This window comes from Sciurus vulgaris (genome assembly GCF_902686455.1).
Source record: "Sciurus vulgaris genome assembly, chromosome: 15".
Classification (NCBI taxonomy): domain Eukaryota; kingdom Metazoa; phylum Chordata; class Mammalia; order Rodentia; family Sciuridae; genus Sciurus; species Sciurus vulgaris.
The window spans coordinates 11,341,892-11,369,565 of NC_136476.1; the positions used below are offsets into that span (position 1 = coordinate 11,341,892).

A 27,674-nucleotide genomic window follows, 5' to 3' on the forward strand; every position below is an offset into this window, starting at 1 on the left:
CCTCTCTGGGTGTGCCACCCTCCTAGCATCTCAATGCATTTCCCAAACCAGAAGCTCATCAGACTTTGTTGTTCAAAAGTTCTTATGAAGTTTAATCTCCAATCCCCCACCTCCTTCCCAGAGGTCAGTGTGTCAGGCTGAAAGTTCCAGTCACTTAGTCTTTTTGGTGACCCACCCCATCCTGAGGCTATCTTGGGACCCCACTTTAAGTCTCCTCATCAGTATAAGCTCAGGTCCAATCAAAAGGGGTTTGCTATAAATAATGTGAGATGTTCTTCTGATTTTTCAGGAAACTCCAAGGGTTTTAGGAGCTCTGTGCCTGGAACCAGTGGTAAAGACCAAATACATTTCTTATTATACAACATTAGGTTATCTCTCGTTGGTTGAGATCAACTTGCTTAAAAATTACTTCCCAGCTTTGCTTCTATTAAATGAAATGCTTGTGAGAAGAAAACTACATGGTATAACAAGAGGGTAGAAGCTACTTCTATGAGCCTTAATATATGATTATTATATATGTTAGGGAACCAATATCAAATATTGGCATAAGAGGTAGTTTGCTTGGGTAGGTTCAAAGAATGTAACCTGGGAGGATACCTCAGGTTTTATTTGAAAACAAAACAAAACAAGAAAGGTCACTGAAAATCAGTGTTGTCAGAACCTGAAAAGAAGTATTTTGGAAGTGTCTATGAACAAAATAGAGTTCTTAACCTCTATCAAAGCAAAGTTGACAAGAATTATTAGAAAATAGACACTTTACTGTTTTTCTTTACCCAATAAAAATTTAATTCAATATTATAGCTATATAAAATTCTTAAATCTGAATAGAAAAGTTTTAAAAAATAGTTTTCTACTTCTTTAGCAATAGCTCTTACTTCCTATCTTACATCGCCATGGTTAACGAGGTTGCAAGGAAGCTTCTCAGAACTGCTAACCAGAAGGGAGTCCAAATCCCCTCTAAGGATTTGTAGCATATCTGCCTTTGTTGAAAGGTCCTTGAAAATGCTTTTCAGCAGGGCCTAAACCTACTCTCAGCAGTCATGTTTATACTCTAGTACACAACGTTGTTTTTTCTTCTTTAGAACCTCCTAATTCTCTGGATCTTAATGGGACTCATCCTCGGAGAATCAAGCTTACAGCCCCAAATATCAATCTTTCTCTGGACCAAAGTGAAGGATCTATTCTCTCTGATGATAACTTGGACAGTCCAGATGAAATTGATATCAATGTGGATGAACTCGATACCCCTGATGAAGCAGATTCTTTTGAGTACACTGGCCATGGTAAGTCACTAAGTTGACTGTGGTAAGTGGTAAGTCACTGGCTGTGTTAGACAGCTTTTCATCACTATGACCAAAATACCCAACATGAAAATAAAGGAAGAAAAGTTTATTTTGGGCTCTTGGTTTCAGAGTTTCTGTCCATGGTTGACTAACTCCTTTGCTCTGAGCCTGAGGTGAGGCAGAACATCATGCTGCAAGGGCATGGCAGAGGAAAGCTGCTCAACTCGTGGCAGCCATGAGAAATGAGAGAGAAGGAGAGAGCAGGGAGCTAGGGACAAGGTATAGTTCACTGACCCAGCTCCTCCAGTCACACCCCACCAGCCTACAGTTACCACCCAGTAGTCCATTCAAATTATTAACCCATCAAATGAATCAATCCACTGATGAAGTTATACATCTCATAATCCAATCTTTTCACCTCTTAACATTGCAGCATTGCCTAACAATGAGACTTTTAAGGAACATTTTTAGAACCAAACTATAACACTGGCTCCTCTTTATTCAGTCCCTAATCAGTTGTCACCTCTTCAGATAGACCTTCCTCGACCTTTGCATCAAAATGCTTTCCACTTCTCTACTCCTCCCACTCCATCATACACTATTCTAAGTATCCATTTTATTTTCCATGAATTTCTTATTGAAATTATATTATTTAATTGTTTGAGGGTTTGTTGTCTTTCTTTCCCCCCCTAGAATTGTATGTTCCATCAGGGTAGAGACTTTATTATATTAGAGATTAATATCTCCCAAAGAGTAGGAAGGAAGAAGAGATGGAGTCAGTGGAATAAAGACATAAAGGAAGAAAATGGAATGTTGCCAGATTAAAGACACTTCTAATTTGAATATAAGTCTCACTTTAGTTCTTTCCCTTGCTCATTGAAGTTTGGTTTGTTAAGAAATATATGCAAATATAAAGCATTTACTTTAAAAAATAGTGTCAAGTGGTTTCTGTTTCACTTCTACCCAGGTGGCATTTTCCAAAATTATAATGTTTGAAAGTCAGAGTGAGACTCTTGACCACAGTCATTGCTTTTCTTCATTGTAAAAATTATTCTACTCTTAATGAGCAATACTGTGACCAGTGTGGCATACACCTGTAATCCCAGCAACTCAGGAGACTGAGGCAGGAGGATGGCAAGTTCAAGGACAGCCCCAGCAATTTAGTGAGACTTTAAGCAACTTAGCAAGACTCTGTCTTAAAATTAAAAAAAAAAAAAAAAGAAAAGAAAGGGCTGGGAATATAGCTCAGTGGTAGAACACCCCTAGGTTTATTCCCCAGGACCACAAAAAGGGAAAAAAAAAAAAAAAAAAAAAAAAAGCAATACGACAATTAAACAATGCCCTAGTTTTAGAATCAAGTCTAGCAGTTTTACTCATAGGAATATATAATTAGGAAGTTCATCAGTTAGCTAATTAATTCAACTAATGGTCACCAAACCAACAGGGTTACACCATAACCAGTGCAGATTTAGACCCTGTCTTCTTAGAGTTTAATGCTTTGTTTCAAGTTAAATAAGCTGAAGGAGTAAGCTGCTTGTTCTAAAGTTAATTATGTTTAAGGAGAAATTTTATATTGCCTCTTCATCATGTTCGTGAATTTCTCTACGGACCTCCCTGGTATCCATGACAGATTGGTTTAAGGACTCCAAACAGATACCAAAATCAGAAGGTGCTCAAGCCCCTTCTATGAAATGATGCAGTATTTACATAAAACTTATGTACATCCTCCTATGTCCTTTAAATCATCTACTTATAATATCTAACATAATAGAAGTGCTGTGTAAAGGGTTGTTTATTGTTTGGGGAATAATGACAAGTTAAAAATACCTGTGCATATTCAACAGATGCAGGTTTTTTGTTGTTTTGTTTTTCTCCTGAATGTTTTCTATCTGCAGTGGGTTGACTGCAGATTCAGAACCCATGGATACAGAGGGTTGCCTAGTTATCTGGATATTTGATCTTGAAGGTTGCAATACACAAATATAAAATGAAAGGTTTTTTGTTTTTGTACCAGGGGTTAAACCCAGGGGTGCTTAACCACTAAGCCATATCCCCACCCCTTTTTATTTTTTATTTTGCTAAGTTGATTAGGGCCTGGCTAAGTTGCTGAGGCTGACTTTGAACTTTTGATCCTCCTGCCTTAGCCTCCCGAGATGTTGGGAAGGAATATCTTGAATTCATACTTGATTCTGGCACCCCAGTGAGTCTTCTCCAGCTACTCCATCCATCCCTGCTACCCCAGCACTTTTCTTGCCAATATACTGACTTAAGATCCCACAGGAGACAGCTGTGGCGTGACACTGCTGGTTCCTCCCTCTCCTCCCCCTTCACTTCCCTGTTGCTGTGGGGAGCTTTGTCACACCACATCTGAACCTTTTATTTTTATAAATAGTAAAACTGTGAAGCAAAGTGGTGTTGGCTGCTCTAAGTCGGTAATTAAAACTGCCACTTGCTGACATAGTTCTTTTTATTTAGTTGACATAATTAAGTTGAAAGAGCTAGTTTAATGGCCACAACCCCCTCTCCTTCTAGGTCTTAAAGGACAGAATTTTAACCTAAGTTGAATTTGAAAATTTACCTTGGTTTTCAAATGAAAGGTGTATATTTAAACACTTTTAAACAGATGAGCAAAAAATCAGAAATATTGAAGACTACACCTAAAGAGCTTTGTTTTATAAACATGTAGACATGGATAACCAATTGCATAAGAAGGATGAAATATAAATGCATTTTGATTTCTGAGCATGAAATAAATGCTTAAACCTGCATGTTTTGAAATTTCTCATGTAAACGTTTTGAACTAGTGACTTATTCCTTTTAAATAAGATTGGAGTTTTTCAAGTATAGTTTTTCAAGAGCATAATTAATCTAATGTAATGAATGCTTTTATAGTGCTCACTATGTGTACTATCCATTCAAAGTGCTTCAGAGTATTAATTATTTTAATCTTCATGCCAACTATATAAAATAGGTATGTTTTTTACTACTTGGGGATGAGAATACTGAGGCACAGAGAGGTTAAATAGTTTGCCTGCGGTCACACAGTCACATACCTAGTTTATGACAGAGCAACACTCAGCCCAGAGTTGTCCATGACTTCTGGCCCATGCTACCTCCCTATGAACATACTGACATAAAGGAGAGGTTCTTTTACTAAATTAGGCTTATCTATCCCAAACCAAATATGATACCCTCCTTCACTCTATACCTCCTTTTATCCAACCATTTTCACAATCTGAAAACTCTTACTTTACAACCTCAAAGTCTTTCATGCCATTTGCCTCTTTTTACTTAGTAGCCAATGGCCCTCTGTGATTTAGTGTATGGAAAAAATTTTAAATCTCACTATCTAAAGATGTTAAGTTATTCTTCACTTCCAAGCCATTTTAATAGTTGTGTCCAAACAGTTGAGAAATATAATTTAAGCTACCAATATAATTAAGATTTGATTTCCTTTGATAATTACAATGTGCCTGAGAGGTCAGAAATATGCAAATAGTGAAGGACTTAGGAGGTCTGTCTTTCATATTAAGGGTTATCTTTGTGTCATTAGATACTTTATTATATTAATCCTAGAAACTTAAAAATATCCAAAGGTCAGAAAAAAAATATGACCTATTTCTGTTTTCCAAACCAACCACAAAGTAATTTTACCATAACATAGATCTCAGCAAAGGCATTTCATAAGGGAAGTGGAAAAATGATAAAGAATTTTTGCCTGTGTATTCCTGATAAGAACATTATAGGAAACACTCATGTCCTCTTAACTTTTCCTTTCTAGTTTCCCAAGTGATGTTTAGTGACCTTATCTAAGCTGCCTTTTTTAACACTAACTCCTAATGACAGTTTTCTGGGTTGATAAGCACCCCAATATTATTTCCAGATAATCAGGGAATCCCTTCATTTAACATTCCTATTTATGGTCTTTGATATTTTCACAGCCTATAGGCAACCAGCTTATAAAAACAATTTCTTGTTTTAACTGCATATAAACTAATCAAGTGTTAAGTTTACTGTGTCTTACCCACAAGCAGCCTTATGCTGTAATGGTGTTTTCTGAAAGGAAGATTTTTTCTTTGTGTTTTTACATGCTAAGATTTTATACTCAAATTAACTTACTGCCTTGCTGCTTGTCATCCAAAGAATTTTAAAAAGACATCTTAACTTGTACACAGATATTTTTCCTGTAACAAGGAAGACTGCAAACAGAGTGGCTTCTAAGAGTATTCATTTTATTCATGCAAGGCCATCAATATCTAGCTAGCCTGCTGCACAGGTGCATGTCCCCACAGCAAAGCCACAGATGAACTCAGCTCTAGTTGGTTCATAGGAAGCACAAGAATGGATTTCCTGCCAGTACAGTGGCATGTGCCCATACTCCCAGCAACTTGGGAGGCTGAGGCAGGAAGATCACAAGTTCAAGGCCAGCCTTGGCAACTTAGCAAAACCCTGTCTCAAAATTTTTAAGAAGATAAAAAAAAAAAGACTGGGAGTATAGCTCAGTGATAAAACACCCTTGGTTTCAATCCCCAGTACTGCTGTGGTCTGCATAGCACAGGACATTCAAGAGCTTGTGCTAGATCATCTCAAAATTCAAAAGAAAAAGTTCAAGTTTACCTCTCCCCACTGTGTGTGAGGGTCTAATTATCTTCTGCAATAATCAGGGAGAAAGCTGATCACTGAGAAAAGAAAGCAAGCATTTCTTAATGAAGAGGGTGTGAGACTAAAAATTGAATTCTCAGGGTCTGGAGGTAAAGAGTTAAATGAGAACTGAAGTTTTTGCAGAGTCAGAAAATGAAAGCTGGGGGGAGGATGATGATTTATAGTTATAGCAGAAGAATTATTAAGACCAGGGGAGAATTGCTAACTCACAAAAGTCAATAAAGCTATTTTTTACTTCTTCCTAGCTTGTACTGTTGACTTCTAGAAGTGAATACCTTAAAAGAACTCAATGTACCCCTAGTTCTTAAATCATTCCTTTCCTCCCCATTTAAATCAGTTGCGTGAAAGGGCAGGAGAAGGAGTCCCAGCAACTTGCCAGCTCCCTCATTCTCAAACATCAGGAATAACACCTCATAAAAAATCCAGCCCCACGCTTTTTTACCAAAACAAATAATAATGCTGTTTTTTAAAAGACACTAAGAAACTATAAGAAAATACGTGTGTACGTGTGTGTGTGTGTGTGTGTGTGTGTATACTTTAAGATAGAGGTTGTCTTTTTAGTATGATATAATAAAAAAATAAGAAAAATTTAACAAGTCAACTATATAAAAATTTTAAATTTCTGTAAAAGTTTATAGTATAGCAGGGAACTGTGATATGTGCCTATAATCTCAGTGGTTCCAGAGGCTGAGGCAGAAGGATTGCAAGTTCAAGGCCAGCCTCAGCAACTTAATGAGGCCCTACACACTGAGTGAGACCCTGTCTCAAAATAAAAAATGAAAAGGGTTGGGATGTGGCCTAGTGGATAAGCACCCCTGGGTTCAATTCCTGGTACCAAGACAAACAAACAAACAAAAAGTATGCAAATAAATTGAAAAGGTAAGCACAAGGTAGAATAATAATTGTAATACCTGACAGAGTTCTTTCTGTTTTATTTTGTTTTGGTAGTGGGGATTGAAACCAGGGGCACTGTACCACTGAACTATATCCTCAGGCCTTTTTCAAAAAAAATTGTGACAGGCTCTCTTTGGGCTGCTGAGGCTCATTTCCAATTTGCAATTCTCCTGCCTCAGCCTCCCTAGTTGCTGAGATTACAGGCTTATGCCATCATACCCTGCTATGCCGACAAAGTTCTGTAGAAAGAACTATACCAGATATATAAGGATCACTGTAGACAAAAGATGTTGCAGGTACCTCCCTGTCAGGAAGAGAAATATAGTCAATAAAGATTTAAAACTCACCTTCTTTAGTAATTAAGGAAATTCAAATGAAAACAGTGAGATTATTTCCACTTTAAATGTCAAGGGCAAAGAACTTTGATGGCCTCCAGGATTAGGATAGGGGGAGGCAGCAGGTATTGCATATATTTTGGTGTGATGTATTCCAGGACAAACGTGTTCACAGAAAACATTAAGTGCTTATCCCACTGATCCAGTCTTCCAGTTCCAAAACCTTGCCCTATAACAATATGTGTACCAATGAGGTAAGATACCTGTGCACAGATACATACTGGAACAATTCTTTATTAAAAAATGGAATATAAGTAAATTTCCATCATCATGGGATTGATACACTAAAAAAGGCATCAGCAAAATGAAGCTACTTGAAGGCTACTTTAAAAAATGAGCAGGATTTATATTCCCTAAGATGCAAAGATGCCCATATTGTATTACTGGGTAGGATTAAATTAAATAACAGTATGTATAGAATATGCAGAACATATGGGATAATCATACTTATTGGCAAAAAAGTGTGTGGACAGAGGAAAAATAGTACCCATCAAACAGTAATGGGTAAGAGCCATATTGGCAATTTTCCTATTTCATGAACAGTCTCTGTATTGCTTGTACTCTTATGTGATTTCCTTTTTCTTCTTTCAATTAAACTTTATTTTTTAGAGTAATTTTAGATTCACAATAAAATTGAGTGGCTAGTACAGAGAGCTCCCCTATGCCCTCATTCCCCCCATACCACAGTCCCCTCAACAGCTGCGTCCTACATCACAGTGGTAAATTTGTTATAATTAATGAGCTTACATTAACACATCATTATGACCCAAAGGCCACAGCTTACCTTAGGGCTCACCCTTGGTGTATATCCTATGGGCTTAGACAAACATATAATGTATATCCACCATTATAGTATCACACTGAATAGTTCGCTACCCCAAAAATCCTCTGCGCTCTATCTATTCATCCCCTGCTCCCCTCTAACCCTCCACTGATCCTGCTAGTGTCTCCCTAGCTTTGTCCTTTCTAAGAGTATCTTATTGCTGGAAATTATACAGTAAGTAGCATTTCAGATTGGCTTTCTACACATGCATTTAAGATTCTTCCATATCTTTTCATGTCTTGAAAGCTCATCTCTTTTTAGCACTTAGAAATATTCCATTGTTTGAGTGTACCACAGTTTATTTTTCCATTTTCCTCCTGAAGGAGATCTTGGTTGCTTCCAAGTTTTGGCAATTATGAATAAAGCTGCTATAAACATCTATGCCTGGGTTTTTGCAGGAATATACATTTTCCAGTCGTTTGGATAATTGATAAGGAGTATGGTTTTGGACTGTATGGAAAGAATGTGTTTAGTTTTGTAAGAAACCTCAAATTGTCTTCCAGTGGCTGTACCATTTTACATTCCTGTCAGCAATGAATGAGTGAAGTGTTCCTGTTCCTCCATGTCCTCACCAGTAGTTGATATTGTCAGTATTTTGACTTTTGGCTATTTTAATAGGTATATAATGGTATCTTGTTGCTTTAATTTATAATTCCCTAGTGGCATATTATATAGAACATCTTTTTATATACCTTCTTACTATCTGAAAATTTTCTTTGATGTGCTATCTGTTCAGTTCTTTTGCTCATTTCCTTATTCTTAAGTTTTAATCATTCTTTATATACTTTGGATAACTGTCCGTTTTTAGATGTGTGTTCTGCAAATATTTTCCCCTTGTCTGTGACTTGTCCTCTTATTGTCTTTCACAGAGCACAGATTTTTCATTTTAATGACGTTAACTAGTCAGTTATTTATTTCATGGCTCACGACTTTGATGTAATATCTAAAAAGTCATCTCTGTACCCAAGATCAATTAGATTTTCTCTTATGTTATCTTCTGGAGTTTTAGAGTTTTATATTTTTACATTTAGGTCTAATAATCCACTGTAAGTTAATTTTTGTGAAAGGTATAAGATCTGGGTCTAGATTCATTTTTTTTTTTCTTTTCTTTCTTTTTTTTTTTTTTTTTTTTTTGAGGGGGGTGGGGCAAAAGGATGTCCAGTTGTTTCAGCAGCATTTGCTGAAAAGACTATCTCGACTCCATTGTACTGCCTTGATTCCTTTGTGAAAGATCTGTTGACTATATTTGTTTGGAGTATGTTTTACTGTTATAACCAGAATGTGGTATACAGAAAATTATTTTAGGGAGGCAACTTTAATAGTAGTATACAGAAAACAAACAAAACAACCCCTATTCTCACCCCACACAGATCACCAGGCACAAACTAGAGCAGAGGGGTTGGTGGATGGCAGGTTCATCACAGGCAAGCATCTGTGTGTTCAGGAATAACAGAAGAGAAACCCACATCAGAATTCTAGGGTTCCCAGGGAGCTGAGGCAAGATGGAATATAGGGTCAGTGTCAGTCAATTTTGCATTGCTGTAATCAAAACACCTGACAAGAACAACTTAGAGAAGGGGAAGTTTATTTGGGGCTCATGGTTTTAGAGGTCTCAGTCCATAGATGGCTGACTGCATTGTTCTGGGACCTAAGATGAGGAAGAATATCATGGCAGAAGGCCTTGGTGGAGGAGTACTGCCACATTCATGGCAGCCAGGAAGCAGTGAGACAGAGTGGGGAAGGGGAAAAGGGGAAGATCCCTTCCAGGTTATGCCCCCAGTGACCCACCTCCTCCAACCATGCCCCGCTTGCCTACATTACCACCTAGTCAGTCCATTCAAACTTGATGGAATGGTTATGTTAGAGTTCTCACACTCCAATCACTTCACCTCCAAACATTCCTGCGTTAACACAGGAGTTTTGGGAGGATACCTCCTATTCAAACAACGACAGGGTCCCAGTAAGGACATTGGGATAGGCATCTAAGTTTCTTAACCTGAGTAGAAAGAAAGAAAGCAGAATGGGATTGCAGATGGGTAAATTTGCACGAATGACATAGTGCCCATTTGGAAGCCAAAGGTGACTGCTTTCTGTCCTTAATATGCTCCCAGGCACTGTGGGAACAGTGGAATCTGATGTGAGCCAAGTCTCTGTGGGTAGTGGTGGTTGTTGGTGTTGGCAAAAATGGCTGGGATTGCTTCCCAGTCCTACTTCATGTTCCTATTCCAAGTCACAGGTCATTAGGCACTTTTGAATGTGTAACTGCAGAATGTTCTGGGATGTAATGTCTTTGTTGTGACTCCCTTACAGATAACCCATATTTCTAGGATCTGGCCCAAACTTTCCTTTATTTACCCACTCACCTTCTCAGTTTTTATTGAGTATGCTGAGTAAGTAGGTTTCCAAGCTGTGTGCAGTGTGTGTTGGTGGAGGTGAGTACCCAAGGTGATTTAGACACAGTTCCTTAGCCCAACAGTCTCAGCCTCTTCATAAAATAAATAAGAATGAAAACCACACACTCAAGGCACAATGTGATAACTTAGAAGCATTGAAAAAGGTAATGATTTTAAATATATTTGCTTGCTAACTCTGTGATCTGAGACAAACTATTCTGGAGTCAGTATTTTCGTTGGTTTAATATATATTTTAAAACTACTGTGCCTAGCACAAGATGTTAGATACTAGAGTATTGCTGTTATTTTCAAAATGCTGTAGGAGGAATATAAGGAAAGTGCAGTGCAGATTCAAAGATCTTTTTCCACAAATAGGAAAATAAGAATGACAGTATCTCAGAATTACTGTGAAGTTATACTCTTTTCCTTCAAATTACTTAAGGTTATAAAGAATAACCATTGTTGAACTCTACTAGTGCTGCTAGTAAAAATGGAAATTATCACTGACTATTCTTTTAAAAGACAAGATGATTACTTTTTTTGGATGCAAAGAGTAAAGTTCTTCATAAAGAATGCCCCGTATTTTTTTTTTGTTTTATGAACCCCTAAATTTAGAAGCCTTATGAATTTGGGGCCTTAGTTTATTTGTGGTCTATAAAATTGTTTCTTCTTTACTATAAAAACTTTATGCAGCATATTTGGAAATAGAATGAAATAATAATAATAATAATACCAAATTTATGTCCAGATGTTTTTCCAATAGGGAAGGGGGTTCAACCCTGTTCTAAGAGCCTGAGAGCAGGGATCTTGGCTGGTAATATCATCAAAACATCAAGCTAGGGGCTAGGGATATAGCAATATAGCTCAGTTGGTAGAGTGTTTGCCTCGCAAGCATAAGGCCCTGGGTTCAATCCCCAGCAACGCAAAAAACAAACAAACAAACAAACAAACAAAAAACATCAAGCTATCATGCCTCACACACTCTGAGCCATCAGATGTGGCCTAAGGAAACCAAGATTATCTGGGTCTCAGAAATAGCCTTTCACCCCATCATCAAGGCCTATCTTTATCCAGATTGATCAAGGATGATTTGGTACCAGCTTATCCCTCATTGGGCCTCTACTGGCTCAAGACCGCTCTAGACTTGCTAAGGCCTCACTAAGGCCCTCTGTGTGACTTTAGCAATGGATGTGTTTGTCAGGTCAATAAAATAGACTTCCCTGAGTAGACTTCGTGTGGCCAGGGTGTTAATCTATAAAGGCTGCCCACAGCTAGTGGTGTACCAGGTGAGTTCTGCCACCAGAAAGCAATGGGATTGTAGCTTACAATCCCATTGCTTTGCTGCTTCTACTCTGGAGGTCTCATTCCTTCAACCCTGCTTTGTGCTTCATTTCCAGAAGATTCCGTGGCCAACAAAGATTCTGGCCAAGAGTCAGAATCTATTCCAGAATATACGGCTGAAGAGGAACGGGAAGACAATCGACTGTGGAGAACAGTGGTGATTGGAGAACAAGAGCAACGGATTGACATGAAGGTCATCGAGCCCTACAGGAGAGTCATTTCTCATGGAGGTAGTCACACTGTGTGAATCTGGGAGATGGGGCAGGGTGGCCATGTTCTTTAATGAGAAAATAAAACCAGGGTTCCCAAAGTCACCCTATTCTGCATTCTGTGTTCAGGTGACTGGGAGCTAAGTGTGTTACCTCATACTCTGTCCACTAAAAACTTGAAAGTCTACTAGGGCAAAAATTACTTTTCTGTATAAAAAGTGCTTTTCATGCCATGTTATAATCTGTGTAAACTTCTCAAAAGCCATAGTTGTCCATTGTATTAATGTCTGTTTGCAATCCCTATCAACAGTGTTGAACTGAATGGCTTATAGTATGTAATACCATGTACCCTAGTGGAATTCATAACTGCAAAAATGTCTTTTGAGTTCTCTTCAGAAGCTTTGGAAGTCTTTTTGAATTCATCCTGGTACCCTTTGTTCCCCCTACTTAAAGTTTTCTTTTCCATAAACTACATTAAATCTATATCTAACAATTTCCAATCCCTGTCAAAGCTTCCATCTGCTTAGTGAGGGACCAGGAAAGGGGAAGTCATATTTTGTATTTCCAGTGCTTTCTTGGGACCTTCAGAAGCATATGAGCCTTGATTAATTTGAGACTCAAAAAAAAAAAGAAAAAAAAAGTCAGAGGAGCATGAGTTACACATTGAACATTGTCAATTTCAGAAAACATCCACAGCTTTTTTTATTTTTCTACTGCATGCATTCCTTTCCTGCAGCCCTGAGGTGCCACTGTAACCACCCAGCTGTTCCAGAAAAAGTGCGAGCTGACAAGGCAATTGCTGCTCTCTGTGTTCTTTCTTCCTTAAGGAGGACAGAAAAATAAGAGTTTTGGCACTGCATTAAGTCTGCAACATTTTCTAAAGAGCATGAGGATGTTTTGTTATTTTAGTTAAACATCCCTCCACCAATAGAGCTATCCCTTTCTGTCGCATGCACTGCCACCTTCCATAAGTCCCAGGACTATTCAGGGAACCTGGCCATGACAGTGATGGAGAATGCCAGTCGGAGCCCTTAGCCATGACCTATGTTTTGCCTGTCTTGAAATGGCAGTTTGCCCCTGTGGTAGCTGCTGTGGGGCCAGGACCAGTTGTCTTGGAGAAAATCCTGTCCCACACCTCTTCACAATGAAAACTCGCCTGATCCTGCTAAGTGACAGGCAAGTAACCATTAGTAAACCCTTTTGTTCTTGTGAAAACCACACTGAAAACACTCTCGAAAACTTCCCAGAGAGTCGTTCCTCCTTTGTGCCACCCATAAAGTATTTGGGGTATGTTTGCTTTGGGGAAATGAAAACAAAATGAAACAAAGACTGGTTATAAGTGTGGCCTATGCTTATTCTGAAGAAAGGATAGACAATTCTGGAAAGTCTACCAAAGTAAGTTAGTCACCCTGTGATAATCCCTACAACATTTACCCCCTCAGCTCTTAAGGTCCTTGTGTTGTAAAGGAAGCAGGCTCTGATGTTGCTGTCCTCAGCTGAGTCATCGCTCAATCCTTCAGCAGACAGACTCACCTATTTGTCAACCCCAATGAAGTCAAGTGGACTGGGTGCATGAGTTAAGCCCATCAGCCTGGAGCCTGAATCAGGACAAAGTGATTATCAGCAGTATACAGATGGTTGGGAAGAGCCCCTGCCTCTGACTGTCACAGCCTCTAGAAACTCACCTGAGACCTCAGGGCTAACCTGGTTTGCTGAGCTTTCTGTGCCTGCCATCTCCTGCCATTGGCATTTGCTACCCTCCATTGTGTGTGGCGAGCTTGGTTTTGTCTGTGTGACTGTCAGGTTTATTTCGAAAGGAAGGGCGCCTTTCCTCTCCCTGGCTTCACCTCAGCCTCCTCCAGGTGCTACTGGCCTGCATGAATGTGCCTCTGGCTGCTCTCATCCGGTACATCAGCAAGAGGCCACCTCCTTAGACGCTCAACGGCTTTTGTATCCTGTAGGTAAAGAGTGTTTGGATGTTACTTCTGAATTTGCCAAAGCCTTGTTTTCCATATTGGAAACTTACATCACTCCCTCAGATCTTAGATGACAAAGCTTCCTGGTTACCCATCTATTTGAGTTTGTCATCCTGGCTTCTGATGAGCTTTAAAAAGCAGACTCCTCAGTGAGCATGATCCTTGTTCTGATGCTTTGCATTTTGGTGCGAGGCCATTTTCCCATTCAGTCCTTAGGAAGTGTGGACAGTACTCTGTGTGATAAATTGGAAGGGGGAGTAAGAAAAAGAGTTGCAGAAGTTGGCTCCAAAGTCAGACACTGCCAAGTGCTCCCTGTGAATTTGAACAAGTAATTCCGTCTTCAGCTTTGGTGACCTTGATATGAGCTATTGTCATAGGCCCTGTACACAATGCAGGCAGACATGTAAGTTTAAGGCTTGTCTTTGACACTTACTAGCCTCTGCCTCTCACCAGTCATTTACCTTCTCTGGGCTTCAGTTGCTTCACCAGTCAAATTAAGGTGATCAACAATATCGTTTCATGTCCTATGATCCCAGAAACACTATCCCTGCCATCTGCTTAAATTAAAAAAAAAGCAAAAAGTGTTATAGTTGGTTTTGCTCAGTCAAGGGCATGGGGTCACATCAAGGCCAGAAGTAGCTTTTTTTCAACTTAGAACAGAGAACACATTTAAATAACCAAGAATAATCGCATGAAAGAATTTTAACAAGTAGTTTCCTTTCTTGTTCTCTTTTTTTTGTTTGTTTTTTGTTTTTTGCTTCTCTTATTTCATTATAGGAGACTCAGGTAACCTTCTCTGCAGTGTTGCTGGACAGATGATCCTGGAAAGAATGCAGAGAAGAGTTGCTGGCTGGTGTGTGTGTGTGTGTTTGGGTTGTGACTGTGACGTCTTTCCTTCTCTCTCCATTCCATTTGCTGGCCAGCAAACTTGTGTTACATCCCTTTCATGCCTGTCTGTGCCACCTCAGGTAAGGCTTGCCACCCTGCTTCAGACATCCCAGGTCACTCCTTGGTGAGATTGTTCACACCCTCCATCAAGTGCACCCTATCCACCTCATATTTATTAGGAAGAGTCTAACAAAGTAAATACTTTAAAAATCAAACTGCATATGTTACGCTGTTGCCAATAGGCAGCTTCATCTGAAAAACTGAATTTGAGGATAGAAATTTACCCAGGAAGCCTCTGGCATGGGAGTGGGGGTGCAATGAGCAAATGGTCCTGCTCATTTTAGTTATTGCACTTCACCAGCAGTTATTACCCGAGGTGTCACTGAAGCCTGATAAAGATGGTATGGGCTCTTGATTTTGGAGGAAAACTTTCATGTGGAATTTTTTTCTTCTACTTCCTTTCCTAAATCATCTTCTCTCCTCCTATTCTCTTCTTTCCCCTTTTGCCTCTTCTTCCCTTCTAACAGTTAATTCTGACTTAAAGTACAAGGAGCCATTTCTATTTGCAAAGTCCAGCAACATTTATAAAAGATATATATATATATATAAAGCAATATTTATATATTCCTTTCTTAGACAGTGATCATGAAGCAGTACATCAATCCCTCAGTATTCCTTCCACTAAATGAACTCTGGAGAGCACCATGTTGTAGCACTCATACAAGGAGCCAAATTGCCATTTAAGATGACTTCTCAAGTACAATTTATAAACCCCAGTCTTTCTTCTTTCAAAAAAATTGCTATATTGTGTGCATGTATGAATATGTGACAACAAATCCCACTGTGTATAATTATAATGCACCAATAGAAAATTAAAATGTTGGGCTAATAAAAAATACAGAAAAACAATTCTAGAGAAATCAGAAAAAGAAATCAAAACCAGTCATGACCTTGAAAATATTCTGATACCCTGGAGCCAGACAGCCCCTTTTATAAAGATATGTGCTTATTTTTTTGTTGTTGTTGTATTTATTATGCCTATTGTCTCTTTTAATGAACTCTTATCTTTTCATTGTGCTGAGTATAAATTGCATATCTTTGTTAGCTAAGTCACTATATCCTTCATGGATTTCCATTTAGTTATGAATCCTCAGAAATGATATTGGTAGAACAAGCTCTTCTTGATTTAAAATACATCTCTTTCTGCCATTTCCTTCATATTTGAATTTTGAAAAGAAGTTGATTAATACCTACATGTTGGAAAAGATGGAACTAAAGTAAAACACCAGAAGGGAAGCTACTATAATGCTCTTTCACAAACATGAGGTCCCAGGTGGCTACTTACATAGGTAGCATCTTGCAAGATAAAATACTGTGTACAACCTCAAATTAGTAATTCTCACAAGCCAACAGCTGGATATGTTTTTGGTTGGTTTCATTCTTCCCCCACCTGGCTTGCAGTAGAGTCATATTCTCTTTGTAGAGAATATCTTATTAAACTGCTTTCCAAGAGTTGTTTAACCCACCCAGATCTATACCCAGTCAGCATTTTACACCAGCGGAATACTTAGAGTTCTGAAAAAATGAAACACTGAGTTTGAGAGGACCAGATCGAACATGAAGATGTGTCCTGTCCCTCTCAAAACTTTGAGGGAATCTCTGTTTAATGATTCTGAAGTTCAGAACTAGATGATATGAACTGCAAGTATTTAAATGGGGATATTAAAAAATGATAGACTATTAAAAAATAAAAAGCCAAAAAGTGTTTCCTGGGGCTGCAGTTGTGGCACAGTGGCAGAATGTCTGCTTAGCATGCATAATGCTCTGGGTTCAAGGCTCAACACGGTGACCCAGATGACAATTCAGGACGTTGCTTCCTAGTTTCAGTGTTGAAGACACATTTTGTTCTATATTCTTACCAATGGGGATTTGATTTGACAGACACCTGCCGTGAATTTCAAAGACAAGCTCTAAGGGAATAAAAAAGTTTGCTTAAAAGATGGAGCAATGCAAAATGATGTCAGATCTCAAAAAACAGGAATAATGCCCTGAGATGTGTCTGTATGATCCTTGGCCCTCAGAGTGTCAATGGCCACACTTACTTCGATGCCCATCTCCTATTTTCTAGCCTTAACTACACACAGCACTCTCCTACCCGGGCTATCTTATTAGGAAGTGATTCTCAAGTTTTCCCAAATCACATATTTTCATAAAACTCAAAGAGAATTTAGCCAGGCCTTCTTGAGCATACCCCTTTCTTTAAGAGACAAGGCTCTGAATTCTGGCCTCAGTTACTCTAAGCCTGGTTAGAATTTCTCTTGTACACCTATGCTGCCTATTGAGTCCAGAGATCCCAGGGGCACTACACACAAGTGACCAGGCCTCGAAAGCAAAACAAAGCTGTTTTACATGTCTGTTTACTAGTATTTGGTTACTGGAATGTGTGGGTGTGAGATTATATTGCAGTTCAGTGACTAACTGAATGAACTGGGGACTAAAATTAAATAGAGCTAAAGAGAATCAACATAACCTCTTTCTTAGCCATCAGAATGAAGAAATATAAAAATTAGCTTATAAACATAAATTTGTATTGTATACATTGAAATCAAAAAAGCGTTGCCTGGGTCTGGAGTTGTGGCACAATAGTATACTGCTTGTCTGGCATGTACAAGCTCTGAAAAAGAAAAAGTGTTACTTTTTTTGATAAGTTGAATATATACACATAGATAGATATAGCTATATGTGCCAATCACAACTACATACAGCACATAAAATCATCAATATGCTCACACTATATATTTAACAAGTTAACATCAAAAGATAATTATATGTGTATCTGCTTATAGAACTATAGTCAACTCATGTTATATCTGTCATTTCCACACACACACTTGCCAAGTTTTCAGATTTATCAATATTATCTTGTTAAGAGCTTTCAATTGGTTACAAATGTCTTTTTGTTTGTCCCCCAGGATACTATGGGGACGGCCTAAATGCCATCATTGTGTTTGCCGCCTGTTTTCTGCCAGACAGCAGTCGGGCGGATTACCACTATGTCATGGAAAATCTTTTCCTGTGAGTGATACTTATGACAAAGTGCTTTGAGTAAATAAATGTCTGTGGGCATGTAATGGCAGATAGGGCAACTATAATTAAGGGAAGTAGGTGATGTAGAATATCCCAGGCCTTTGATAAAAAGTTAGTAAGATTTCTGTCAAGGAATATTGTTGAAGGGGCTAGAAACTTTACAGGATTCTTTTGTCAGTGGAATACATGGAAGACAAAGTGAACAAGCAGAATTTGGCCTGCATTTAAAGTTTTGTAACATTTCCTTTGGGCAAAGTGTTATTTTTGTTCCCTGATAACAAGTTCTTAGTCCACTAATGATAACCTGACTTCATTTATATCTACCTTGTTTAATAGGGATTGCTTTAAATGTTAGATGACATAGTTAACATTTTTGAAAGTCAGGTTTATAACCCACATATTTTTCTGTGATACCTGAAATTTTTTTGTTTGAAAAAAATATTTTTTGTTTGAAAACAAACAGAAAATAGATAACCATACAAAGAAACAATACTCTCAGAGAAATGATCTTAGGTAACTGTATTGTTCCCAAGGTAATGTGGTAATAAATCACAATTCTACTAAAATGTCATTCAGTCTGTAATTTGTTACATAATTATGGTGTAAATAAGATGAAATATTTCATGTGGAAACTGAAAACACTCCTCTTCCTTCCTGTAATCAGATACGTAATAAGTACTTTAGAGTTGATGGTAGCTGAAGACTATATGATTGTGTACCTGAATGGTGCCACCCCAAGACGGAAAATGCCTGGGCTAGGCTGGATGAAGAAATGCTACCAGATGATTGACAGACGGTACGTGGGCTCCATTATTTAACTACTGTGTTGACTCCTTCAACAGCTCCCATATCAGATTTCCTTTTAGTCTACCAAATATGCCTTCACATTTTAAGAACATTGAGCTATGCATGTTTGAAGCAATAAATTATAGAAATACTAGTGTCACTTGACACCCCAAAGTTGAAAGGAAGTAAAACCTTCTCAGATTTTGTTGAATAGTCACACCCAATGACCAAGACTATTTTAAACTGTGCGTGTCTTATTGCCATATGGAGGTGTGACTTGAGTGAATCAGTTAAAGTACCTGAGATTCTTGGGTGGTAGCATGGGAACTGGCTGCTGTTTTGTGTACTGGGACAATGATGATCTGCATAATCATTGTGCTCGTATTTCAACATTCACTGTCAATTCAAGAAATCCAATACTTTTGTATCCTGGAGCTACTTCTGTCCATACTGGTTTATTTAGGAAAAAAAAACAAAAACCAAAAAAAACCACTTTATTGCCACGTACAGGAAACTTGGTATAATAAGCATACTAATTTATGATATCTAGTATGGACTGCATCCCCTTAAATGGGGCCCCTTATAAAAAAACATGAGAATATCCAGTTATATTTAAAACAAAACTGTCTTATGATCTCAACATTAATAATACAATGTTGCTAATGCTGAAAAATATGACCAGGAATTGTTAAAACAGTAAATTTTCTTTGTACCAAATCAAAAACCAAAACTTATTAAGATTAAATAGTCAAAATTGTTATTAAGAGTGCATTCTTAGCTGGGCACAGTGGTGCATACCTGTAATCCAGCAGCTCAGGAGACCAAGGCAGGAGAATCTCATGTTCAAAGTCAGCCTCAGTAACTTTTTGAGGCCCCAAGCAACTTTGTAAGACTCTGTCTCAAAATAAAAAATAAAAAGGGGTGGGGATGTGGCTCAGTGGTTAAGCACACCTGGGTTCAATCCCTGGTATACCAAAAAAAAAGTGAATTTTTTTCAAAAAAGTAAAGATAATGCTGACAAAAATGAAAAGTATCATTAAACAAAAATATACCATGATGATTATAAATGTATGCACTCCAATAATACCACTGTTCTAGTTTATGTTTATTCCTATGGGAAAATGAGATTTGAATCATGTATGTTTCAAATTATGTGAAAAACATTAATTTTTATTAATCATGGAACTTTTGTACCTTCCCATTAGATAAGAATAACTTTCTTATAACCCTCTAAAATTATATGCGTATATATATGTGTGTGTGTGTGTTATACACACATATGTATGTGTATATATGTATATACATACATATTATATATATATATTCTTATTTGAGGATTTATTTTCTATTTAATTCCCACTGAGAATGGGTTAAGAGTAATAGTTTTTTTTTCTTCAAAATAGATTGCGCAAAAATTTGAAATCGTTCATCATTGTTCATCCATCTTGGTTCATCAGAACAATCCTTGCAGTGACACGACCTTTTATAAGGTATAGTTATCATTCTAGTAAAAGTACTACTAGTAGTTTTTTAAAAAGTATATAAATTGTCCTGTGAAAAAGAATTTATAAACTTAGAGTATTTAGGAAAATGTATTTTACCTCAGGCTTTCCTGGTCTACACACCAGGGGTTCCCTAATTAAAAGTACCTATTTGAATATTAATATTTCCCCCTGATCATTATAAAACATGACCTCTAAATTGCATCGTGTAAACATGGAATATGAAGTGATGGGACTTCTGTTTTCCACATTAGAAAGGGAAATAGACAAAACTTTTTCAATGATTTGTTATTTTGTAACAGATAGGAAAGCAGAATAACATGAAAACGGAAAATAAAGACTAACCAGGGACAGAAAAGGGAGCCCTGTCTTGTCTTCACTGTTTCATTTCTTCTGAACCAATAACATATATGTCATTAAAATCGGGTAGAGTCTGGGCAGCCATTTCAATAGTTGTATTTTGTTCAAACATGAGGATTCTTGCTTTTAATTCAGTGAATGCATCAGTTATTTATAGTTAGGTGCTATGTAACTTCATATTTTGAGGATGCAAAGAGAAGTAAGGTATGACTCATAATTTAGTAAGATTTGAAACAGTTAAATGAAATGAGCACTTATTTTGTAGAGAGCTTTAAAAATATAATATCATGGTGTTATCGTGGGTGTGGATTAGAGGACTGGGGATGTGGCTCAGTGGTAGAGCTCATGCCTGGTAGCATGAGGCCTTGGGTTTGAGTTCCAGCACCAGAAAACACACACACACACACATACACACACATACGATAAGATAGATAATTTGAAATTTTCCTGTCTCAGGTGTTAATGAATTCCTAAAAAAAATTCTGATGACTTCTAGAGGGGGAGAGATATTAAATCCATTATTTTTTAAAATAGATTTTATTGTACCATCTAGATTCTATCTTTTTTGTTTATGTTTACTTTTATTTACTTGGCACTCTCATTCCCTACTTCCTATGATGATTGAGTAGTGGAATTCAACCTGATTTTCCTTTGGTGAAAGTTAAATGTTTACCAAATTGTGTTAAGTTGCTTTTAAAAATACTATGTAAGGTATACAACAGCCATGTATTTTAATTATTGCAAGAAATTCTTTGACAAGGGAGTAGAGACCAGTGTACACTGTAGGACTATTAAAAATTGACTATAACTTAACAGTCTCAAGGTATAGGGGTATAGATGCCTGGCATGCTCCAAGCCTGGTTCAATCCCCAGCATAGCAAATTAATTAGTTAAAACTACTGAAGGAAGTTTCAAGATAGTAATGATGACGATGATAACAGCAATAACAAAATTATCATAGTAGTGCTGTGGTAAATTACATCTAGTAATGGCTTACATTTATTGGATCCTTTTAGGCATTATCTCAGTTAACCCTATTGACAGTCCTCTGAAACAGATACATTTAAAATCTCCATGATAAAGGGAAAAGCCCTGAGGTTTAAGGAGGTCAAATAAAAGGCCTAAGACAGAAATCATCTATAAAGGATCAAGTAGTGAATATTTTAGGCTTCATTGGTGGTATGGCCTCGTCATAGGTACTCCCCTATGCCGCTGTCAGTCACAAACACTGTGTTTTCAGATTTTTCACTGCTGTGACCAAAAGACCTGACATGCACAGTCAGAGGAGGAAAAGTTTATTTGGGGGTTCACAGCTTCAGAGGTCTCAGTTCATAGACAGCAGGCTCTATTCCTCAGGGTTTGAGGTAAGGCAGAACATCATGGTGAAAGAGTTTGGAGGAGGAAAGCAGGTCAGGGCATGTCACCAAGAAGTAGAGAGAGATAGAGTTAGAGAGAGAGAGAGAAAGAAAGAGAGCACTCTGCTCAACAGAAACAAAATATAAACCCTAAAGGCAAACACCCAGGGACCTACCTCCTCCAGCCACACCAGAGCTGCCTTCAGTTACCACTTAGTTAATCCCTATCAGGAGATTAATCGCTGATTAGATTAAGACTCTCATAATCCAATCATTTCACCTCTAAATCTTCTTGCATTATCTTGCGCATAAGCTTTTGGGAGACACGTATCTAAACCATAGCACTACATAAACAAATGACTGGGTTCTGATAAAACTTTAATTTATGAACACTGAAATTAAATTTTCACACATCACAAAATATTCTCAATCGATGTTTTCATCGACCATTTAAAAAATGGAGAAGTTATTTGCAGCCCCAGGTCCTTGAAGCACCGGCAGTGAATGGGCTTTGGCCTGTAGACTGCCAACCCCAGGTCTAGAGTAACAAAGCCAAAACACCATGAACTCAGACTCTGGACACAAAGGTCTGCTCATTCTGAAGAACACACAGGTCAAGCACTTGACCATTGTGCCCTGCAGTCTCATCATGTAAGCACCTCTTTAAAGATATACCCCCTAACACACTGTCCTGAGATCTAACACAAGTGGATTGGGGGAGAGAGGAGAGAAGGCAAAGGGAAGGTGCTGGGGAATGAGATTGAGCAAATTATGTTATATGCATGTATAGATATGGCACAGTGAGACCCACTATTATGTATAATTATAATGCACCAATAAAAGGGGGAAAAAGACCCTCCCGACACACACAACTTTGCACACCTATAATTCCAGCTGCTTGAGGAACTAAAGCAGGAAGATCACAAGTTTGAGGCCAGCCTGGGCAACTTGGTAAGACCTTGACTCAAAATAAAAATGGTTGGGGATGGAGGTCAGAGGTATACCTTTCGCCTACCATGCATGAGGTCCTGAGTTCAATCATCAATACAGCAAAAATAAATAAGTAAAAATAAAAACACCCCACTTTTGAATCCGTTTACATTAGTATTACCAAGTTTTGAACTTGAAAAAAAGAAGGCACTAAAATGTATTTATTATAGGTTTTTTGCACCTAAAGGGTGACATCTATGATGAAGGTATATGGCAAATTCATTTTAAAGGATGAGTTACTTGTCTGCTAAGTACTGGTAAAATTACGCAGCTCAACTGCTGTCCCCAAGAAGCTGAAAGTCCCACAGTGGACATAGGCAGATAAGTAACAACTACAATACAGGGTGCAACTGAAACACTTTGGGGGGCAGTAATTTGAGATGAGGGTGTTTCTGGGTAGCATTAGAAAGTGAAGGCTGAGAGTCTGGATCAAGAGAGATTTTCCCGAAGAGTAAACCTTCAATGTGAGTTTTGAAGGACTGGTAGGATTGACTAGCTGAAAACAGGGAGAAGAGCAATCCGGGCAGAGGAGAGAGCAGACACAAATACACCAAGCAAGAGAGAACAAACATTTGGAGCACTGGGAATTCCAAGGAACAAACCACCAGAGCTGGAAGTTTTCCTCTTGCATGATTCCTTTCCTGTCTCTGGCTTATCTACTCTGCCTTTAGCAAAACTGAACTTAAAGGTTGCTTGCCTGTCATGCACAAGGCCCTTGGTTAGATCCCAATGTTGCAAACAACAAACAAAGAAGCCCTGAGTTTAATTCACACACTCCAAAAGGAAGGAAGATGTTAATGTAGTCTATCGCTGGTGATCCGTGTTCACCCAGGTTTTAACAGGAGGGCTAGTAGTGATTTCATGGACAGAAAATTTGTCCACAAGTCATAGTCCACAGGCCCAGGGTCAGAATTACAAGTAAAATATTAAAGTAGATATATAGAAAACCTACATCATGTACAACCAGAAGAATGAAAAGTTATACTCCATTTATGTATGATGTGTCAAAGTGCATTCTAGTGTCATGAATAACTAATTAGAACAAATTTTAAAAAGTATAAAAACAAACAGTAACAACAACAAAAAAGCCTTGAAAAAACTTCTTACCAGAATTCACAGTAGCTAAAGGTATTTGAGATGGCCTGGTGGGTACCCATATCCGCACAATCCCAGTAGACTAGGGATGTATGTTCATGTGAAACTGTCGAGAATGTTAGAACCTTGAACAAATTCCCGTTCAGGTGGAATAATATATTTTAAAAACAAGTTTGCAATTACACAAGTGTTAGAAAACATTCTTCAGAAATGCATCTTCACATTACAGGTAGGACCAAATTCTTTCTTCAGCAGTTATTTATTCCCTAGAAGCAAATTTTCTTATCAGTTAGTTTCACTGATTTTCTTCCAAGTTGTTTTCTATACATTTGCACACATCTAAAATGAACCTGTTTAGATGCAAGCTGTTCATGATTCAAATCCAAGTATTGGAACACATTTTTCTGATGGTGGTCCATTTGGATTGAATTTTCAAATGAAAACTTCAAGAAAAACTAAAAAAAGGATTTAAAAATAAAACTACAAAATTAAGATAAAATAGAATTTATATGTTATTAACATATTTACATACAAAATATATTAACTAATATATATATTTACATATATTATTAATAGTATTAACCTTAGTAGATACTGAAAAGGCGATAAGATTGTTGTTTGTTAAAAACAAATAAACAAGCAAAAAAATCAAATAAAACATAACTCAATGACTACTGAGAGAGGCAGCAACCGTGGGGAGGCTGTGTGAGAAGTGATCAGGAGTGTGGACTTTGGAGTCAGAAACCTGATTTATCTGAGACCCTAGATCTTAGCTTCCTTATCCTTAAAACTTACAAAAAGGATAATTACAGTACATACATCTCTAGGCTGTATAAAGAAATATATGAGTGGATATACATAAACCACTTAAAATGATGCCTGATCAAATACCACATTATTTCACTTATCCCTCCGTATCTACGGCTTCTGTACCTGCAGAGTCGACCGAATGCAAATTGAAAATATTAAACTAACAAACAAAAACCATATTTCTGAACATGCACAGACTTTTTTCTTGTCATCATTCCCTAAACAATGTAGTATAAAACTATGTACCCAGCATTTACATTGTATTAGGTATCACAGATAATCTAGAGGTAATTTTTAAGTATATAAGGAGAAATGCATAGGTTATATGTAAATACTACATTGTTTTGTATAAGGAATCTGAGCATCATTGGATTTTGGCATCCATGGCGTGTGGGCTTTGGGGAGAGATCCTAGAACCAATTCTCCGTAGCAAGCAAGGGACTACTGTATGTGAAAACTACAGAAGTTGAACTCATAGAAATAGAGTGTAGATTGGTGGTCCTTGAGGGCTAAATTTGGGGAATGGTCAAAGGATTCAAAATTTCAGTTGAAAGACTAAGTTCAAGAGAGTTATTGTACAACAGAGTGACTGCAATTAATAACAATGCATTATATTCTTTAAAATTACTAAGAAAAAAAACTCGAGTAGATTTTAAGTATTCTTACCCAAAAAGCAATAAGTAAGTGAGGTAATACTTATGTTAATTAGCTCAACTTAGCCATTTCACAATGCACACACATTTCAAAACATCATGTTGTACACAATAAATATATATAATTTTTATTTGTCAAGTTAAAAAAAAAAAGTGTCTGAACCTATAATGACTATTCAAAAAGTGTTAACCTTTCTTCTTAAAATGCTAGACTAAGGTGTTAACTATATCAAAACTTGGGGTCTGGGGGTATAGCTCAGAGGTAGGGTGCTACTTGTAAGATCATGTGTTGCATCCCCAGCACCAGAAAAGTAACAAGCAAATAAACAAAAAAGATATTTTTTAAAGAAGGCATAATGGCCTTAGAATGGAGAAGCAGCAACTAATGATAGTGGTTTTCTTTCTTTTTTTCTTTTAGTTCAAAATTCAGCAGTAAAATTAAATATGTTAGTAGCTTATCGGAACTCAGCGGGCTGATCCCAATGGATTGCATCCATATTCCAGAGAGTATCATCAAGTAAGTCTGATGGTTCTGAATATTTGGTAAGAAATGGTACATTTGTAGAGGGGGTGTGTGTGGAAAATAACTCCCTCCTAGGATAGCAAGGAAATAGTGTTATATATTTTTAAAAAATATTAAATGTTGTCCAGTATGTATAGTTTTTTCCCATAAACTATAGATTACTGTTCTTTCAGATCATTTTTCACATAATCTTCTCTTGGGATGATTATTGTTCATTTTTATCTTGAATTCTGCTTCCACTTTGGAGAAAGTATAAATTTAATATTAACTAGTACATCCTTTACTTGTGACCCCCACTCTGCACATAAACAATAGGATCTTAGCATAGTTTGGATCTCATTATTGTCTTATATGAAGAAACTTGTCTGTAATACCCCAGAAAAATACAAGGAAATAAATCCTTATATGTTTTCTTCTAAATCTTTTTTTTCCCCATGATTCCCTTTAGGTACAAGACAAGGCAGAGGGCATTTGCCCAGTGGTGGGTGGGGTGATTTTCTTGCTGAGTACAGGTAACATGGCAGCCTGTTAATGGAAAGCATGGGTGCTGAAGTTCTCAAAGCTATGCTCCAAAAATAAGAGTAAAAGTTAACTAAATAAGTACTTGGAGCTAGGATATTAAACCAGAGATACTGGAGAATGAACATTTCCTATCTTGTATGTTGTTACAAAGAACCATTGCTTTTTGTGTATCTTTTTTTTTTTTCTCACAGCATCTGACTCACCAGTTTTTGATTTGATTAGAATTGAAAGGGGCTTCACCAGCAGTTCAAAGAAAAAAGACAAGTATTGCATGACTTCCTCCACGAGATAGAACCAAAGTTGTCCTCCCAATTTGAGCTTCCAAAACAGCTCTCATTAAAAAAAAAAAAAAAAAAAAAAAAAAAAAAAAAAAAAACTAGAAGGAAAAGATTCTCATTTAATGTGCATCTATTATGTTATAATGTGCCTGCCATAAAGGAGTTAATTTTATATCATTGATTTAACTCCCATAGTAAAGCCCCATTTTACAGATACAGGGAAGATAACTTAGTAAGAAGTTGCTTTGGGAAAGAATAAGTAGGAATTAGAAGGAGATGAAACTAGAATTCAAATCCAGGTCAGCCTGGCACCCAAATTCCCATGCCCTTTTATGGTAGGTTCCTTATCTCATCGCCCTTAAACTGTCCAACTAAATTCAAAACTCAGAAGTAGATAAATGCATTTGGTTTTCCTCCATCCCCAAATCAGCATGAATATGGGATGATTATGGATTATGGAGTGGTCCATGGGCTCAGCTGAATCAATGTGAGTGTTCGTGAGATCCTAACAATGGCTTTAATCTTCAGTAGCATCAGAGTTCCCACAGCCAGCACACCTCACAGTTTTGACCTGGATGCCCATCTCCAAAATCCACCCCTACTCTTTACATTTTAAAAAAGTGCTGGCTGTGCATCTCCTATAATGCTGCCTTCCTTTGCAAAAGATGAAAATGACATTTCTCTCTTCCACTGATCATTTTCCAGGTAAATATGGTAATGCGTCCATGGTGTGGCAGAGACAATAGAATGAAAAGAGAATGGGCTTTGCAGGCTATTAGATGTGAACCTTCCCTCCTATTTCTCAATGTCTCTGAGGCTTCAGGCAACTGTTAAATTACCTGAGTCTTA

The 27,674-nt window shown here is 37.5% G+C and overlaps 1 protein-coding gene across 6 annotated transcripts in view; it reads left to right on the top strand.

The window, feature by feature from the left end:
• The window catches only part of PRUNE2 (prune homolog 2 with BCH domain), a 255,008-nt gene that overhangs the window by 214,892 nt on the left and 12,442 nt on the right, over positions 1–27,674 (top strand). For all 6 annotated transcript variants that reach the window (XM_079112083.1, XM_079112086.1, XM_079112085.1 and 3 more), the window contains exons 11-16: positions 1,083–1,283; positions 11,848–12,021; positions 17,837–17,939; positions 18,616–18,747; positions 20,141–20,227; positions 25,921–26,019. In XM_079112083.1, coding sequence (XP_078968209.1) covers positions 1,083–1,283; positions 11,848–12,021; positions 17,837–17,939; positions 18,616–18,747; positions 20,141–20,227; positions 25,921–26,019 — 796 coding nt within the window. The remainder of the gene's footprint in view (positions 1–1,082; positions 1,284–11,847; positions 12,022–17,836; positions 17,940–18,615; positions 18,748–20,140; positions 20,228–25,920; positions 26,020–27,674) is intronic.